The sequence below is a fragment of the Zootoca vivipara genome, chromosome 10 (genome assembly GCF_965207765.1).
Source record: "Zootoca vivipara chromosome 10, rZooViv2.hap1.1, whole genome shotgun sequence".
Lineage (NCBI taxonomy): Eukaryota > Metazoa > Chordata > Lepidosauria > Squamata > Lacertidae > Zootoca > Zootoca vivipara.
In genome coordinates this window covers 7,864,482-7,884,249 of record NC_142593.1, presented here as the reverse complement: position 1 = coordinate 7,884,249, position 19,768 = coordinate 7,864,482, and the positions used below count along the sequence as shown (strand labels likewise).

Below are 19,768 nucleotides of genomic sequence, written 5' to 3'. Positions count from 1 at the left end.
CTCAGATACAGGAGGAATTCTTGGTGGAAGAATTTCACGCCCTCTATCCCCACAGACCCAAGCCCTGGCACATGGAAAGGGAGGGGGAGGAGGAGGCATGGGAGAGCAGCTCACCATGGCGCTGGGAAGCGGAGTTTGAGGAACCGGGAGATGAGGTATGGGTGTCACCGAGATCCACCCAGTCAGAGGCAGAAGCAGATTGGCAGCACATTTTTACTCCCACCAGCTCGGACGCCACGGACTTTTTGGGATTCCAGTCCTCCCAGGCGGAAGGGGGGGGCTCGCAGGACTGGGGGGAGGTGTTCACACCGACGGGCTCGGAAGGTACTGAGTTCTTAGGCTTCGAGTCGTCCCCGACACCTGGGGGGGACTTGGGGAGGGGAGAAGGAGAGCTTGGGAGGGGGGTGGATGTGAGGGACAGGGGATATCGCGAAGTCCCTCCCCTCCTGAGTTCAAGCCCATCCCCGAGCACAGGGGAAAGCAGAGGGAGCTCCGATTCCAGTGAGGAAGCAGGAAGTCGTGTCCGAGGCTCAGGCAAGGTAGCGGAGCCAGGGTCCCAGGTGGGACAGGAAGGGGCAAATAAGGGGGGGAGACCCATCCCCCCAACTCCGGAATTACGGAGAAAGAGGAGGGGAAAGAGGATGGGTCTGCCAAGGCTTTTGTGTTGGGGAAAGACGCGCCAAAAGCCATTCGGAGGTTCTGCAACGTAATGACCCCATCGTTCCGTGTAAATAGCAATGACTTCAGCACTGTAAATACGCAGCACCAATAAAAGAATAAAATGCAGAGCTGTGTAGAGTCGTTACTCTGAAGTAGCCCGCTCCGGCCACTGTGACAGAATCATTCCAACTTATGGATTCTAAACACAAAACAGCTGGGAAAGGTAGACTGGAAGAGATTGTGCTGAATTAATGGCAGCAGGGCTGACAACTGAGGAAGGGGAGGTATGAGTTGGACCCAGGTGGACCCACCTCCACTTCCATTCCTGCTCAAGTTAAGATATATGAAAATAGAAAGAACTTCAGGTAGCCCAGTTTCCTGTTTAACTGCCAACAGCTACCTAGTTTACTAGTTCCATTAACACAGGAAAATGGTGTCATGTGGCAACAATTGGGAAAGGAGTTTATGCAGGGAACGTTTATACAGTGGTACCTCGGGCTACAGATGCTTCAGGTTACAGATGCTTCAGGTTACAGACTCTGCTAACCCAGAAATAGTACCTTGGGTTAAGCACTTTGCTTCAGGATGAGAACAGAAATTGTGCGGCGGAGGCATGGCAGCAGCGGGAGGCACCATTAGCTAAAGTGGTACCTCAGGTTAAGAACGGTTTCAGGTTAAGAACGGACCTCCAGAACGAATTAAGTTCTTAACCCGAGGTACCACTGTATTGCAAATGGGTCAATCAAATCTAGTTTTTATGTGTATGTGATTGGCATATTAACGTCCACACATTCCGCTCAGATAGTCATTGTTATTCAGTCATTTGCTATCCACACCACTGAGCTGAGCGGGACAGAATGACCAGCCACTCTCCCCTTCACTACCCTTTTTTAACTCTGGGATTGTGAAAAGATATTTCTGTGCCTGTGTGCACACAGATTTGTCCACCAAAAATGATCAAGAACAACTGTGACCAGCCCTACATTTATTTTATTTATTTGTTACATTTATATCCCACCTTTCCTCCAAGGAGCTCAATGCTCTTTTCCTCTCCATTTTATCTTCACAACCACACTGAGGTAGGTTAGGCCAAGAGACTGACTGGCCCAGTCACCCAGGGAGGTTACAGAATCATAAAATTGTAGAGTTGGAAGGGACCCCCAAGGGTCATCTAGTCCAACCCTGCAATGCAGAAATTTCAGCTAAAGCATTTATGACAGATGACAGCTGACCATCCAACCTCTGCTGAAAAACCTGCAAGGAAGGAGAGTCCACAACCTTCCGAGTTTCACAGCTAAACAAAGATCTGAACCCTGGTCTTGCAGATACCATTCCAACACTCTAACCACTACAGCACACTGCCTTCACAATAGGCAAATGGAAGCTTGTGGGGTTTTTTGGTGGGAGAATATGCATTTCCACTTGGTGGTGATTTTAAAAAAGAAAAGAAAAATAATGGTGAGATATTGTTTGAGAGTGGGTTTTTTTTAGCTATACTGTATATATATATGAAAAATTACAATCAACCAAAAAGAATCAAAGAGTACTACAATTTACAAAGGATAAGTTAATTTCTTACAACATGAAATCCATTATGAAATCCATTATGACATGAAGTCCATTATGACTTCCAGTCACCACATTGAGGTTGAGGGTCCTAGTTTCCTTTTGTGTAACACACTTTTCATTATCTCTCCAAACTTTTCCCAATTTTTATTTTGGTAAAGTTTTCTATGTTCATATCTGCTGTTTGATTTGGTAGCAACAGGTGGGTTGGTTGGGGGCAAATGGCAACATACAAGTTATTTTATTTTTAAAGTCACAGTCTCCAAAGTACATCCCCAGATGCACTGTGGAGATCCTGAAAGAACAATTCCTCTGGAGCCAATTGTTAAATTTGTATGCGCAGTATGTGACATTCAATAGAAATAGGCACACTTGCATTGTTTCTGCCATCAGAAACAGAAGGGCTAAGTTGTGGTGACAGACCACACACATAAAAAACTATCCACCAAAACAAACGCACTAATGAGCTTTCACACCAGTGTGACTGTGGATGTAAAATAGCTTAACAGATTTTCCATGGAATGGGTAAACTGAGATTAAATGGAGAAAAAGTACAGGTTGGCATTCTGAAAACATGTGGACCATGTAGAAAGGCTTCCAAGCAGAAGCAGCATGGCTTCCACAACAACGTATTTCTGGAAGCACTCTCCTTCACCATGGGCTTGCCACAATACTTTTCAAGAACACCTTCTTAAATTTGAGTTGGGGGTAACCATCATAGGCCACAGACATGGTTTTATAGTCAGACTTAATTCAAGCGAGCATGGAAGGAAAGACAACAAAAGGTAGCATACTGGCTTCAGGAGTGTGTGACACTTTTATTTTAACAGAGTACAGCACTAAGTTACACTATTTTTAACCAGCATCCTTTCTCCAAAAATTGCCACTTGAACTTTGCCCTTATCATCTATTCTCTTGATATCATCTACCTGTATTCTGGTTTCAATTTGGCACTATTCCTTAGAGCAAGGATGGAGACCCTGTGGCTCTCCAGATACTGTTGAATTTCAACTTTCATCAGGCCCAGGCAGCAGGGCCAATGGGCTGGAGTGATAGCAGGTGTAGTCCAATAACATTTGGAGAGCCACATGTTACCCATCTCTGCCTTAAAGCGAAAACTCTGATTTTCCACTAGCCTAAACGTCTTCATATCCAGAAGTAGATAAATCTCCTAAGAACTGGTGTATAGATTCAGGAAAGTGTCCAGGTTTTACATGAAAACTATGGATGATTCCAAACTAAGGTTTTTCCCCCCGGTCTGCTTACTACTTTGTTCTCACTGTTAACGTCCTATGTTTCAGCAGGTACCTCCTAGCAATTTTCATTCACTTTTTAGCAGAAATTCAACATCAAGATAGTGTGGAAGTATCAGTAGAACTTAATCTTAAGCTACTCTTCCTAAAATGCCATTTGGTTAAAACTGGAATACAACTAAATAAAAGACTTAAGGAGTTACTGTTGTTGTTGTTGTTGTTGTTGTTGTTGTTGTTGTTGTTGTTGTTGTTGTTGTTGTTACAAAAATTAGGAAGCATGAATACAGCTCATAACACTGAGCTTGTTTCCAGACATTGGATGGACATAATTTGCACACCACCACAGCAGTCCTGTTGAAGTAAGTTCAAAAGCGTTGTAATGGATGAGACGTGAACATCAGTCATAAAGCCTGGTCCTCAAGACCACAGGCATCATGTTGCACTGAACTCATACCGTCTTGCTAAGACAGGAGGAATCACACTTAATCTAAAATTCTGGAATAGCCTCAGTACTGGCAAACCTACCCACAGAATGGCCTGCAATGTCCTACTCATGGCTGGGGTGAATTAATTTCCCACTGCTAGCAACACATTCTCTCACCTTTGCAGCTTATAGGACCAATTAAAGACCTCTGCAAAGGCCATGTGTGGTTCTTTCCCACTCCTGGCATCTTCTCTATTTTTCTCCACTTACTGGAAACTCTACACCAGCCTAAGGGGCAGCAACGTCTCAAAAGTTTTATAAAGAACAAATGTGCTTCTAGACTTAAAGGCATTACCCTAAACTAGGTCTCCTAGAATAGCTATTTGCATATATGAAACATGCTTATATGTAATAGTATTAAGGCACTATCATGCATATGATTAATAGTTTTTCATGTTCTTATATAAATGTAACTCATTAAAATGTCTCCAAAGAGAGGAACCACCAAATAAAAAGATGTACTGCAGCAGTGCAGCTAATTTTTCCTTCAAATAAAAGACACAACACTTCTGTTGTCTTTCTTTCTTTGGAAAACTTGTGTTTTACATTAGGCGGCCTTAATCTTTCACTTTGCAGGAGGGAAATGGCTGCTGGCAATGAACCACACTCATTAAGTGATGCAATTCTATGTAAACTTCAAGCTACTTCCAACACATGGTCATGCTGGTTTGTATTTTCTGAATTTTAAAAAATGGCCACCTCAGATTTATATGCATGTGGACATATAATAATTCAGTATTTCAATAATACCCCAAAGGGTGTTCAAAATTGTTTCGCTGATGATGCCATTAGGTGCAACATAAATTTGGGACTTGTTTTCTTAAGAGCTATAACCGTGTGATGTACCTTTAATTGCAATGGAAAGTCAGATATAGTTAAAACAAAGTGAACCAAAAAACAACACCTATGTTTAATCTTATAGATCCATCCATATTGTGAACCAGGTGTTAAGTCTTTTATTCATGTACACACCTATCCAGCACCTTGTTCTTCCACATTCATTTGATCAGAGTAACTGTGAAGGAACCAAGGGCAACTCAGAACCAAGAAAATCTTTAGCCTTGACTTTTATCTGATCTGAAGAAAAGTTTGTTGTCAAGTAGAGGGGAAAGAAACTGCACTTAGAATGCTATCAAATGCATTCTTAACAGATACGGTGTCAAGATGACCAGAGGCATACCCACGGTCCCTTGCACCCTCGGTAAACAGCTGTACAGTATCACTGCCCTCCAGGAAAAAAAATCAGCTTATTGCAATAGCCACATTAGAAATTGCTAATTTTAAGAGGTCCAAAGACTCGAAGTGAGGGTGAAGTGAGGACAAGGCGAGGAAGAAGGGCAACAACAACAAAAAATGCACGCCTTTGTGCTGAGGTTTGAGAAGAACGGGAAATGTTTCCTGTATTTGCTCTCGCTGCAAAAGCAGCAGCACACCGCCACACACAAACACATGATACACTTCATAGTCTGATAGCTGATTCTGCACAGGCACACACACATACAGGCCTGTGTCCCTGGCAAAGGCCCGTTTCACCAACCCCTAGGTATGCCTCAGAAGATGACTATGCCAAGTGGTAGCTCTGAACTACTGTATGACTGAGATATCTGCTGTAAGCTTCTCCTCCGAGGGTTTCCGAACAGCTTTATTACATACTATAATTTTACTAATGAGCCAAAAACAGTGTGCTTTCCAAAACACGAACTATTGAATGCCAACACATTTAACCAGCACCACATGTATGCAATAATTAGATTATTAGTATAAAAAAAAGAAATACCGTATTTACTTGAATCTAATGCTCACCTGTTTTGGCCAAATTACATTGCGAAAATTAAGGTGCACCTTAGACTTGATGGCACATTTACATTCGCCAGCACACAAAATGAGGTGTGCATTAGATTCGATGGCACATTAGACTCGAGTAAATACGGTATACCAAAATGCCACATGAATTTTTCAGGGGTCAGCAAACTTCTTCAGCAGGGGGCTGGTCCACTGTCCCTCAGACCTCGTGGGGGGCCGGACGATATTTTGAAAAAAACATATGAATGAATTCCTATGCCCCACAAATAACCCAGAGATGCATTTTAAATAAAAGAACACATTCTACTCATGTAAAAACATGCTGATTCCCGGACCATCCGCGGGCCGGATTTAGGTGATTGGGCCGCATCCGGCCCCCGGGCCTTAGTTTGGGAATCCTGGATTAGATGTAAAATGCCTTAAAATCTACTGTGTTCAGTGCAGAATGTGGAGACTCTGTAACATGCAATATCTATCAAATATATAGCATATTAATTCTTCCTATTCTTTTTCTTTCATATCTCTACACACAGAGAAAATACCTTTTATTTTAACCTCTGTAATATGACGGCCAATCAAGTATCCCACTGTTCGTGAAGTCAAAGGACAACTAAATGCACAAATTAAGAAGTCCTCCATGTTCCAAACAGCTTTGTTGTTCTTTCAAGGGTCATTAATCTTATAATATACCCATTAGCCCTTTCCTAGAATGCTTTTCTTACATTCATTAATAACAGCTCTTTTGCACATGGGTAATTTATTTGACCGCTGAGAGTTTTAAATATATTTGTCAACCGTTTATTTGATTTCAATTTTTGCTCCTCCCTTGGCATTTTTAGATTAACATTTTTTAAAATGTACCTATTAATTTTATAAGCTGCCTTCTCAGCCTTCAGAGCTGTACTAGACTTTTCTCTATAATGTGGAGAGAAATTTAAAGGGTGAAGGACAGAAGTAGCAGGCTATGTATAAAAAAAATTAAAGAGACAACAGGGGATGGGGAAGGGAAATATTAAGTAGAAACAGTGATATTAGATTAGAGAAGTAAAAGCAAGGAAAAGGCACAACAAATATAAGAAAGTTTTTAAAAATAATAGGGGGGAGTCAAATGAAATGGGAAAGTAAAAGGGGGGATTGAAGTATCTATGTGTGAGAGGAACAAAATCCTGGAGCAGGACTTTGAGTGGAGTGACGCATAAGGAAGCAAAATAAAGGCTTGCCGATCAGAAGGTCAGCGGTTCGAATCCCCGCGATGGGGTGAGCTCCCGTTGCTCCTGCCAACCTAGCAGTTCGAAAGCACAAAGTGCAAGTAGATAAATATGTACTCCTCTGACGGGAAGGTAAACAGTGTTTCCATGCGCTGCTCTGGTTCGCCAAAAGTGGCTTAGTCATGCTGGCCACATGACCCGGAAGCCGGCTCCCCCGGCCTCTAGAGCGAGATGAGCGCCGCAACCACAGAGTCATCCACGACTGGACCTAACGATCAGGGGTCCCTTTACCTTTACAGCAGTTCATTACATGGTTTTGCATCTATTTAGGCAGACACTGCCCAATGGTTGATATCTTCAGGGCTTTGTTTTAAATCCAAAAGTGAACTTCGATTGTTGAAAAGCATATTTTACCTAGCTGTTGCAAAACTATTTCCATAATGGAATAATGGAATGCTCATGACGCATCAGTGGCAACTTTGATTTCATGGTGTCTCTTGGTAATGGCAAAAATAATTCATCCAGTACAGGTAATGTGTCATAATCTTGTCATGATTATAAAGGAACGGCACATGATGGGGAGTGTTAAGTCAGAGAGAATACAAAGGACTTTTACAGCAAAAACTACCAGCGCTGCTCAGTCTTTCAGCTATATTTGTGTTGAGCCCATATTAACTGCTAATATCTTTTTTTGAATGCCCTGAATCTATTTTCCTAACCTGCTTCTTTCCTGCATCCCCCACAAAAAATGACTGCCTTTACAGACCATAAATTTGGAAGAGTTTTAAAGCAGCATGTGCCAGGGAGAGTGGGACCTTTATGACTGCGGCACCCAGCATGTGGCATTCCATATACGGGGAAATTAGTTTGTGTCTGAACTTTGCCAGTGTCCCATCACTGCCTGAAGACTTTCCCAGCAAGCCTTTGATTTGTCTGCTACGTCATTTGTTTCACTTAGTCATAGCTCTTCTTTGAACATTAATTTTAATATTCTGTTGCTACTTTTCTTCTGATTCCCACCCCCAAATCAATGGATTTTTTTTAGTGCTGGCCTTGTGTAGTGTAATGCTTTTTAAAAACAACAACAACAACACAAACAAACCCAAGAACTATTTTTGTCATCTCTGTTTTCAGAGAGACAAGCAGGATAAAAAATATTATATGAAGAAATGAAGATCATGCTGCCTTGCCACCCAACAATAGGTTGAGAGAGCATATTCCTTAATCTTAGCGTTTGGGGTGTAATACAAATTATTCCATTAAAAAAACCCTTCTATTTTAAGCAGTTGGCTTACAAAATGGCAACCAAATCACATGGAATACCTGAATGCCTTAGGTTGCAATCGTAATAATATCTACTGGGAATTAAGTCCCACAGAATAAAATGGGGCTTTTTCTAAATTAAGATGGTTTAGGATTGTAGCCTAAATGAAGCAGGAAGATTGTTCTTGGGTCTGAGTAGTAATGCACATCAGTTCTTGGAGTTTGTGAACTGTAGGTGCCAAAGTCACTTCAAGTATGCAAACATTAAAAACAGCAGCTGTTATTTGGTGTGAATTCCAGCATACAAAAAAAATCTGAACATTTTCATTTAATTTTCTTGTAACAAAGAAGAGCATATCCAGAAGTCAACAGTGCGTTGAAGTATTACCTGTAACATTAATGATTCTGGAACTTGACAAAGCATTAGTTGCTTCTTGTTAGTATTCGCTGCAATAATTATAATATTTTACTAATTTTATCTGTACAAAAATGCTCCAGTATCTTAGGAAACAAACTTGTTTATAGTGACAGCAGGCGGAAGCAACCTTCAGCTGAAGCAATTAAACCCCGCCTTGGAAATATGAATCCATTTCTGCGTACGTGCTAAATAAGTAATATCCTGGCAGACTGCAATTTAATATTAGTAAATCGATTGAGAATCAGAGGATCATTCCCTCACATCTTTTATCACAAAAATGAAACTGAACTATAATAATCCATTTCCTCAGTTCTTCCATTGTCCATCTCCCACCACTACACCACAAGGAGCTGTACGATCCACAAACTCTTGTTGAATACAGTAATGCCCATACTAAGGCAATATAACCCAGGAGTTGGCAGCCATACTATCAGCAAGAACTTGGCTACAAAACCAGCAATGAATCATCAGGCTGCAAAGTAACACATTGCCTTTTTAATCCTTCCAAAATAATAAGGAAGGAAGGAAGGAAGGAAGGAAGGAAGGAAGGAAGGAAGGAAGGAAGGAAGGAAACCCCAAAGCCTTTTTCTAATAGGAGAAAAAATAGTTTTACAGTAGTTCTACCGTGTTTCAACATTGGATTTTTACTACTAAGTTTTCTGAGAAGCAGTTTTGTTTTAAGCCATTCAACACACGACAAGATACTTACTCATCAATCTACACTGTACAACAATAGCCAAATTCACAAAACAGTTTAGTCACAGTCTTTGGCTTGGGTCTAAAAAACTAATGGCAGAAGGGGTGAGTAGGAAGTGTCTTTCTCGACCCCCCTTCCCTGGCAGCCTCCGCCCGCTCCAAAAAACAGCTTCTCCTGAGGGTCAGAGAACCCTACAGAATGGGTCGGGGTGAGTTGGGCCATGGTGCAGGTGTTTGCAGAGGACATGGGGCTTTTCGGAAAATCAGGCAGAGGCATATTCTGCGCGCAGAAAAATCAGTAAGACTTACATGTAAATGTGTCTAGAAAGGGGCTGCCAGCTACACTTACTTCAATGGCGCTTGGACTAGGGAGTAAATCCCACGGAAAGGTGGGATTACGTCTGAGTAAAACATGCACAACATTGTGCTGCAAATCACCTTAAATCCAAATATTTCAGCTTAATTAGTCGTGGACTAGGCCATCCATAACTAATATCCTGGCAAACATATAGCACAACTCAACGTAATTGTGGCAATACTATTTGTTGAAACAGGAAATGTTATTCAAATTAAACAATAGTAATAAAGCACCCACCAGGCAATACTTTCATGCTTTCCTTAAACCCTTCCAAATTCTGAGTATACAATCTGCTAAGAACTGCTTACAATAGTTGTGCTATTTTTATTTTTTATTTTGGACTTACATAGAAGCAGGACTGGGTTGCACCATACCTGTTGAACACCTTAAAGCTATACATGCAGCCACCAATAATTTATTTCTGTCTATTTTGAAACCTGCAATGTACCTATTTGCAATATTTGTCATTTCTGAATCACTACGACATTGACCAGGGTTGTTCTCAAAGGCAGAAACATTTTATCTGGGTGTATAAAGAGCCAAAACCAAATTACTGAGAAGGCGCTCATTTTCTCTAAAAACTATCTCAAACGCTCTCCATTCCACCAGGACAGCACAATGAGTATGAATGCAGTGTATCAAACAGTATTCTATAGAAATCTTGCTAGACAAAATGAAACTTAATCCAGCAAATGCTTACACAGACTTATTGGTTTATCTTGTACTGTTTCCATATCGTTTAAAAGTTTCTGTCTTTAACTTCTTGGGTTATTATATAGAATAGATGCCCACTTGGAGCCCATACCTTTTGGAAACCAACTTCTTCACATCCCCTTTTTCTTTTGCTGCTTTTTCTGGCTCTCTGATTTACTTGAATCCATTTTACGACCTACAGGTCAAAATCATAGAGCTTTTCTTAAGAAGAGGCAACCTGAGTACAACTATTCAGCATGAGTAAGAAACTATAAACAGACCCAAGACACATTTTTCCATTGCTTCACCGGAAAAGGAAAAGAAGAGGAAAATGGAGGGGTGTGTGTGAAAAGCACTTTTCCAGTCTGCAATATCATGCTCTTGGATAATCCATTTAGCCATTTGTGCCTGGTCTAGAGGGGTTCCACCCCCACCCCACCCCCCAATCTTAATGCAGTAAATTGTGTATGTTGCTCAAATGCAGACAACAGCAATAGCACTCTTACTCAAAACAAAGAAAAACCAGGCTATATCAAAACAGTTTGTTGTATAGCCACAGAATTCTAAGATCATTCTAAAAACAACTACTGTACTGGGAAGCAAGTGCCACTGACTTAATGGGACTTTCCTTCCAAGTAGCGTCTACGGGTCTGGCTGCAGTTTTTTTAAAAAATTAAAAAAGCTGCTCATTCCTCACACCTTCAGCCTCAGGTAATAGATTCACTAAGGCACACTTGTATTATCAGAGTTAATATAAAGGAACAGCAGATTTTAAAGTGACACTCTTTATATAAATTGAAGGGAACATTACAGAGGAAAGACTCAAGGCAGGCAGGGATAGGAAAAACAACAATAAGCCTAGAAAATATTGTTATTAAGCAAAATAAGCGTGTTACCTCTTCGTTCACTTGCTGGGCTAGCCGACAATTCTGCCAAGCCTGACTCTCTTCCAGCAAAGGCTAGATGGGAAAGACAAATAAAGTGCAAGTTTACTGAGGTTTTCTAGGCTGCAGCTCGCTTGGGGGGATGCGATCCGCTCTCTCCTTGCCCCTCGCCTCCAAATTCCCCAAGATCGGATGCACAGATTCTTTTAGAAGGCTCCCAGACCTGGTGCAAAAACTTTCACCGCTCCGCTTCTTTATTTACCTCTGCGCAGCAAACAAAAAGAGCTCGGGAATCGGGCTATTTAGTCCCTCTCACCTAGACATTTCGCAAGTCCTAGCCTAGCCCACCTCGTTCTCGTTTCTTTTTCACTACGAGGGAGAGGCGGGCGTGCAAGAAAGCACTACCTTGACTCGACCAGCAACTTCCCCGTGCTTCGTTTGGTGCTTCTTCCTTCTATTTGCACGCGCGGTTGGGATCTGGTTGCATTCGACCTGGGCGCAGCGCTTCTGCGAGCAGCGCTGGCCGAGAATTCTTGCTGTGTTAAGGGATGGCTATGGACGCCCCTTCTCGATGCATACACGGGCTGCAAAGAGCGAAGTGCCGTCGTTCCTCTTTTTGCAACGCAACACAAGGGACCTCCTTGGGAAACGAAACACCTACGAGAGGAGTGACCCCCCTCCCGCCTTCGTGTTCCAGCCTCCGAGATCAGAGGAGAGGAGGAGCTTGCCTTAAGGGTATACAGAGACCGATCGGCTTTGTTCAACCCGTCGCCAAAAGGTACAAGGGGGACTTACTCTCGAGCCGCTCGCTCGGCAGCCGCGGCTCACGTCACTATTCAAATGTTATAGCGTCCGTCTGTCTGTCTCCTCTCCGCCCAGCTCCACTTCCCTTGCGTAAAACGCTCAGTTTAAAATCATTCACTGCGAGCAAACTACCCACCCTCTTCTCTCCGAAGTTTCCCTAAAACTGCGTGCAGACGACAGGTTGTCGGTTCTTGCTTGCACACGAGGATTGAGCACAGTCAGTGCGATAAGCCTGGAATACATTGTGCGGTCCAGGCCGAACTACACAGAGAAATCCCGAACAGTGAACAAGCGCTGCCTTCGCCCGCTAATCAGGGAAAAATCTCTCTCTCTCTCTCTCTCTCTCTCTCTCTCTCTCTCTCTCTCTCTCTCTCTCTCTCTCTCTCTCTCTCTCTCTCAACTTCAGCTCTCTCTCTCTCTCTCTCTCTCTCTCTCTCTCTCTCTCTCTCAACTTCAGCTCTCTCTCTCTCTCTCTCTCTCTCTCTCTCTCTCTCTCTCTCTCTCTCTCTCTCTCTCTCTCTCAACTTCAGCTCTCTCTCTCTCTCTCTCTCTCTCTCTCTCTCTCTCTCTCTCTCTCTCTCTCTCAACTTCAGCTCTCTCTCTCTCTCTCTCTCTCTCTCTCTCTCTCTCTCTCTCTCTCTCTCTCTCTCTCTCTCTCTCAACTTCAGCTCTCCGCCCATAAGAATACGGTTTCTCGCTTGAGCACGCGACTCAATTAATCTCACATTGTTGGAAAAAATTAACAACCATTTCCTGCTATAAAGTATACAGATAAATATGTTTCGGATACAAGCTGAAAATTCAGATTGGAAAGAGAGAGGTTGCAGAAGTAGAGAGAGGAGAGAAAAGCAAGATTATACCATTCAAATTTGTACTAGAATGCTTGTTGTAATGCATTATTTGCCATCATCAGGCAGCTATTATCAGCCCTAATTCCAAACAGAAGTATTTTAACAAACTCTCTAACGAACTTATTGCTGAAAATACATTGCAATGCAAATAATAATTCAAAACTCCCCTCTACAGATACCTCCTTGACCTCTATGGAATCCAGAACTGTATCAGATGAATCCCATGGAGACTCTGAAGTGCATCTTAAAAGCAAGCATTAAGTTCTTTTTGCAACTGGAATCCTGCCATTTCTATTAGTCATGGGCATTCCACAGCTGACTCCTCCATCAGGCCTCAGATCAGCAAAGCCAGTGCTTTGCTTTAAAGCTGCAACCCTATACTGTGTACACTTACTTGGGAGTAAATGCAACTGAACTTTGCATTACCAAGTAAACATGTCTAGACTCATGATACTCATGAAAACTCAAGGTTCTTTGCTTGCTAAACTGATGGCTTCAAGGAAAACTTCAAACCACTGGAAGTCACTGGCAATGAAGAGCTGGAGTTTTTAAACTTCACATTTAGGACTGTGCTTTCATATTTTCCAGTTATAAGTGCAAAGAAGAAGAAAATAACTCTGGAATAATTATACTTGGCACACTTAAATTACATGTGCATTTATGAATTCCCTGAAAGGTCAAAAAAGAAATCTGTACTTCTGAAAAGTCAGACAAAGCAGACTTTCTCCTACATAGAATTCAGATGCATTTACAAACAGATGTCACAACATAAATGTATGTCAAATGAGAGCACACTAAATCTTGACCACCTCTTTAACTTTACTGCTTTTAGTTTTTAAAAAGATACTGTCCTGCCCTTTTCTTTATTACCACAATAACCTTTCAAGATCAAAAGCTTTAGATCAAAGCCAAGATCAAACTCCTTGCTTTAAATAGAAGCAACACTACCATGAAATATATTATTCAAAGAAGAATGACTTAATGGAGATATCACAGTAGAAAATCTTATTTCAGCTTTTTATTTTTACATATAATAGGATAAAAGTAGTAACTGAAAGCTGCTACTTGTTAACGATTATGCCGTTTCATGGGCAAAGGCTAATAGGAAAAAAGTCAATAATCAAAGGAAAGGGTGTTGAAAAGCATATGTTTGGTACACCATTTACCAACACTTTCAGGTCCAAAAACAACAAAGAACCCATCATGAACAAAGTCCCACTTTGTATATTCTAACTACACAGTTTGCTAGAGTGTTGCATTTGGATGGTGAAGAACCAGGTCCAAGTTCCTTTTCCACCATGAAGCTCACTGAGCAGATTTGAGCGAGTTAACCCAACCTCACTAATTGGAGGGTGCTCTTTATACATATTTACCTTTGCTAAATGGAAACTACTTTTCTGAAGAGACCCACCTAAAATTGGTCTTAACCACTTAACTGGAATTCATGTGATTAGCCCCCACCCCTATAGTTTGGTCTTTTAATTATTACCACATTTGTACTCAAAATGCTTGTAGAAAAAGTAGTTTTCACACAGTTCACATAATGTGGTCCCAGAGTGACTGATAAGCTTCATGAACGAGCAGGTTCCAGGTTTCCCTTATTCAGACAAATGCAACTTGTTCAAAATATGCAAATCAGTGGTGTGAATCACTTTCTATCTTAGAAATGCTACAGAAAAGATACATACATTACTAATGTTAACATTTCTTTATTTAGTGCTAGGAACTACTCAGAGGGCAGAGGTTATATGAGCATGCTTTGTGTGCAGAAGGTCCCAGGCTCAACCCCCAGCATCTCCAGGTAGGACATGGAAAAACTGCATGTCAGAAACTGTCTCCATATAAGGCAGCTTCCTGTGGCACAGCAGGTTTAAAGTCTCACAACATGATCCTTAGGGTTACTACAGTCCTTTTGAGTGCTAAACAGTCTTGAAACGTACCATAAAATATCAATTTGGAATTGTGGTGCCCTCCCTGTAGAACACCCTTCCATCAGATGTGAAAGAGAGAAACTAGATGACTTTCAGAAGACACCTGAAGGCAGCCCTGCATTGGAAGATTTGTAAAGTTTGATGTTTCGTTAATTTTTTTATATTCTGTTGGAAGCCACCCAGAGTGGCTGGGGCAACCCAGTCAGATTGACAGGTTAAAAGTTTTATTATCATTATCATCATCATTATATTATCATCATCATCACCACACCACCTGCAACCTGATCCTTTTAACTGGATTCAACCTGAGATTTTCTGCATGCAAAACACGTCCTTTGAGGAAGGAGGTGCAGTAAACTCTGAGTGGCTGGAATACAGCATGTCAAATAGTTTTCCAGCTCCCTTTCCCATTTGCATCTCAGTTGTAATTGGACTGTGAGCCTTGCCTCCCTGAAAAGTACCCAGTTTAAGTGCTCTACATATAAAAAAATAAGACACATGCCACTCAGTGTAATTTTAAATGCTCCCTTATCTGTTTTAAATAATTTGTAAGCTGACCTGTGTGCTCTTTATGTAGAAAGGCAGCGTAAAAATGATTTAAATAAAATAACAATTCCAACAACATTTTCTGTATGTACCTATGATTTCCCATAAACATACTCAAGAATCACGCTTAGAAATAAAAGTTAAGCTTGTACAGTACTGTATAAACATTTGGTTGTAGCATGGTGTCCATCTAAACAGGGTCACACATGACCAGTGTCATTTACTGTTATTAGCCAACCCCATCTAAATAATAAAAACCAAAATACCTGTATTTTATAATTTGGAAATAATAAATTTGTATTGCAACTACAGAAGTGTTTTGAAGTGCTTGTGGCCGTGCTTACTACAACTAACATCTCTAGAATCAATAGAAGGCTATCATTGGCAGGCATCTCTTTATACCTATTGTATTTGCAACCGCACCGTCTCCACTTCAATCTATCAAGGATCTCTGATGCTGAAAACAGTCAGTGCTGAGGAAGGTCATGCTGTCTGAAGTGAACTCAGCTGCCCTCTTTTATTGGCATGACAGAAGTCTCCAGAGACTGAAAAGCTTGGCAAAGAGCTAGAAAGGGGTGGAGTGTAAGTATTTACTGTAAATGGCCATGATAAGAGTTTCTCTGAAATGAGCAGACATACATTGCCCTGTGGAGCTATATTACTTGAATCCTGGGAAGTATTTTCTTGCTTCTTAGGACAATAAGAACAGAAGCTAGGAGCCTGGAGTGACTATTCACCACCACATTAAATTCTACAGCCACCTTATATACTTTATAAATCAGCAGTCAAGTGGCTGAAATTTATTGTTCCTTTTTTACTGGTTTTTAATGTGTGTGTGTTTTTTACTGTTTATTACTGTATACAGAGGAAAATGTTCACACTGAAGTGTTCTAAAATAAAAGCAGTTAAGGGGCAGCATATTTCTCTTCTCCTTGAATTGTTTTGGATGGCCAAAGAAAACAGAGCAAGAGTTAATTGGTAGCTAATCTCTTTGCTTTTCTTGGGACGTTTTTGCAAGGCACAGATTAAAATAGGCTTTTAATATAATGCAGGCTCAGCTGTGTCCATATTAGGAAAGTCTCAGCTCACATCCCTGTGCAAGAACGGACCTTTCCTCCCTCCGCTGTGTTTCCACCCCTTGCATATGTAGGTGGGAGAGAGGGAGCTTGGGAATGTGAACTTGATCCAGCATTGATCAGCCAGGCAGCAAACTCTTATTGTTCTGTAGATACCAAACATATTTCCTTTCTACTAGGGATAAACTCAACCATTCTGCACATAACACAGCTTTTGTGCTCAGCAGTGTGATTAACAGAAAAAGGCGAACCACAAAGAATATTCAAGCTTTATTAAAGCTACCATAAACACCTAAGGGATCCAATTCATAGGCTTATTCAGGAAAGAGAACACATGTTCCCATTTCAGGCTCTTGTGAGTAATGCTGCCTCAGGTGTACTATACCTTTATTCCTGTATCTCATTGTTTTATGGGGGGGAGGAACAATAAGTTTTCATAACTAGATTTTCTGCTTCAATGTGCTAAATCTAAATTCTGGATTGTACCCAATGATTGTACAAATGGAAAGCAATTTGCACAACTGATCTTTTCCCTCTTCTTATCCTTCTGATTGCAGGAAGCTGACAGGAGCTGAGGAGGGTCCAGTCTCCCTTGTGATGAAGATAACATTGATGAAAATGTAAATGGGGAAGCCGTAGAGCTAGGCATTTTGAGTGCAGGGACACAGAATAGCAATTCAGAGAGGCCTACATACTACAGGTGCCAGAGAACTTAGAAGGGTAAACTGGAGGACTTGGTCTTAGAGGATGGCCTTGATATAGTGGGAATAACAGAAACCTGGTGGAAGAGGGAGACGTGGTGCAACATGGTTATATCTGGATATGAGCTTCAGAGGAAGGACAGGGAAGGATATACAGGAAGTGAGACCTTAAAATGAAGAATGAAATCAAGTAAACATTCCAAAGTGGAAATGTAGTAATGGATGACTTCAACTACCTTCACAAAGACTGGCTATGTATGTGTTCCAGTCATGACAATGAAGGAAAATTTCTAGATACCCTAAATGACTGTGCCCATGGAACCAACCAGAGGATCAGTGAACCTGGAGTTAATCTTGAGTGGTGTTCCAGGACCTGATGTGAGATGGAAGTTTGAGCTAATTGGGAGCAGTGACTAGAATGCTCTTAAATTAAATACGCATGTAAATAATCAATTGCCCAAAAAAATCCAATATGGTCACATTTGGTTTCAAAAGCAACAACGAACCCACTGTGAACTAAGCCCCCCAATGAGGATGTTGGTAAAAAGCACGTTGAAGCTAAGAGGGTTAAAGCACTTCAAAGCACTTGTAAGTTGGAATTTCTTTAAAAGCATGACATTAGAAGATCAACTGGAGTGTATGCTGTAGATCAAGAAAGGTGAGGGCCAAGAAGATGCCATCATGGTTAATAGCAGAGTCAAATGAGTTATTAGAGGCAAGAAGGCTTCCTTCAAAAAACTGAAGTCTTGTCCAAGTAAAGAGGGGAGAAAGGAGCACAAACTTAGGCAAAAAGAAAAAGTGCAAGCAGGCAGTAAGGGATGCAAATAATAATAATAATAATATCGTAAATTTGAGGAGCTCATTGTTAAAAACATTCAGAACAACAAGGAATTCCTTAAATATATTAACAGCAGGAGAACATCTAGGGAGGCAGTTTGACCCTTGGAAGACAAAGGAGTCAAAGGTATACTAAAGGAGGATAAAGGAATGAATTATTTGAACCTGACTTCATAACAGAAGATATAGGGCAGATCCCAGTGCCTGAACTAACTTTTACAAGAGGGCAGTCTGAAGCAGATTGTGGTGACCTAATTGACAAGTTATAGTCTATTAGACAAAACAAAAGCTGACAAACCAGAAAGGTCCACATAGCAGCCACCCAAGAGTTCTCAAAGAACTCAGATACCTGAGGACTGGAAAGTAGCCATTGTAACACCAGTTTTTAAAAAGGCATCAAGGAGGGGGATTCTGGAAAGTAGCTTAATTCATTATTGCTCTGCCTCTATAGTTTCAGGCAATAATGTGTCTAAAACCAGTTGCCTACATGTATCTGGTTGGTCACCGTGAGAACAGGATGCTGGACTAGATTCGCCATTCTTTCTTGAGCCCCCCAAAAGCCTCTCCAGAAGATTGGGGCCCCTCCTGAGCAGCAGGGGAAGCAGGATCTCCTGAGATTGGGCAAAAGAACCTTGTACGAGAAGTGTTCTGCTGTCTGCAAGATTCTTCTGTCTGGTATCAGAAAATTATCAAAGCAGTCAGGAGGGTCCCCAACCCTCTGGAGAGGTGTTGCGGCTACAGGAGCTGTAGAGAGGGAAGAGAAAGATTGTGTGCACAAGCTGCCTTGTGGCCATGGAACCAGTGGATTTAACCTTCAGTGTATAAATCCATAGTGTAGTGGTGCAAAAATTAAGTGTAGGTGAGTGTAATTTTCAAAATTAAGGCACTAGATAGACTATCTGTTAAGCTTCAGTAGAGCAGAAAAAAAGGAAACAGTTTCCAAATGACGGGCTATAAAATATGCTTACTAGGCAGAAAATCTGTATTACCCATTTTGGGGAAATGTACCTGACCTACACAAAAAAGAGTTTTTAGATGGTTGCTTCAGTTTAACTGTCTTCACTGTGTGCAGATAAATCATGTTCAAAACCAAAGTCTCTGAAAGGCACGAGAAAGAATGAGAAGAAATACCAAACATTAATCTGAGCAAGAGTGGTGATCCAGAATGGCTTTTACTTCTCTGCTGAATACACCTCACAATTTTAACTAAACAAAAAAAAACAAAGAAAACCCCCAACAACTTTGAAATATAACATATATTGTGAAAATATGCTTTTGAGCTACAGTCTTATGCCTATTTAAAGGTAAAGGACCCCTGACAGTTAAGTCCAGTCGTGACAGACTCTGGGGTTGCGGCACTCATCTCGCTTTACTGGCTGAGGGAGCCGACGTTTGTCCAGGTCATGTGGCCAGCATGACAAAGCCGCTTCTCGCGAACCAGAACAGCGCACAGAAACACCGTTTACCTTTCCGCCGGAGCAGTACCTATTTATCTACTTGCACTTTGATGTGCTTTTGAATTGCTAGGTTGGCAGGAGCAGAGACTGAACAACGGGAGCTCACCCCGTCATTCGAACCGCCGACTTTCTGATTGGCAAGCCCTAGACTCTGTGGTTTAGACCACAATGCCACCTGTGTCCCATGCTATGCCTATTTACCTGACAGTAAACCCAACTGAACTCAAGACTTATTTCTGAATAGACACATGTAAAGGATTGTACTGACATTCTCAAAAT

At 41.4% G+C, this 19,768-nt stretch overlaps 1 protein-coding gene across 11 annotated transcripts in view; it reads right to left on the bottom strand.

The window, feature by feature from the left end:
* The window catches only part of AOPEP (aminopeptidase O (putative)), a 196,330-nt gene that overhangs the window by 74,851 nt on the left and 101,711 nt on the right, over positions 1–19,768 (bottom strand). For 10 of the 11 annotated variants that reach the window (XR_015946220.1, XR_004691556.3, XR_015946224.1 and 7 more), the window contains 2 exons: positions 11,299–11,361; positions 10,515–10,598 (listed from right to left, as the gene is read on the bottom strand). Coding sequence is in view for 5 of the 11 variants with exons in the window: in XM_060280102.2 (XP_060136085.1) it covers positions 10,515–10,598; positions 11,299–11,361 (147 nt within the window). In the remaining 6 variants the exon portion in view is untranslated. Of the gene's footprint in view, positions 1–3,019; positions 3,831–10,514; positions 10,599–11,298; positions 11,362–19,768 lie in introns of those variants that run through there. The other variant, XM_088653258.1, reaches the window with a different exon arrangement.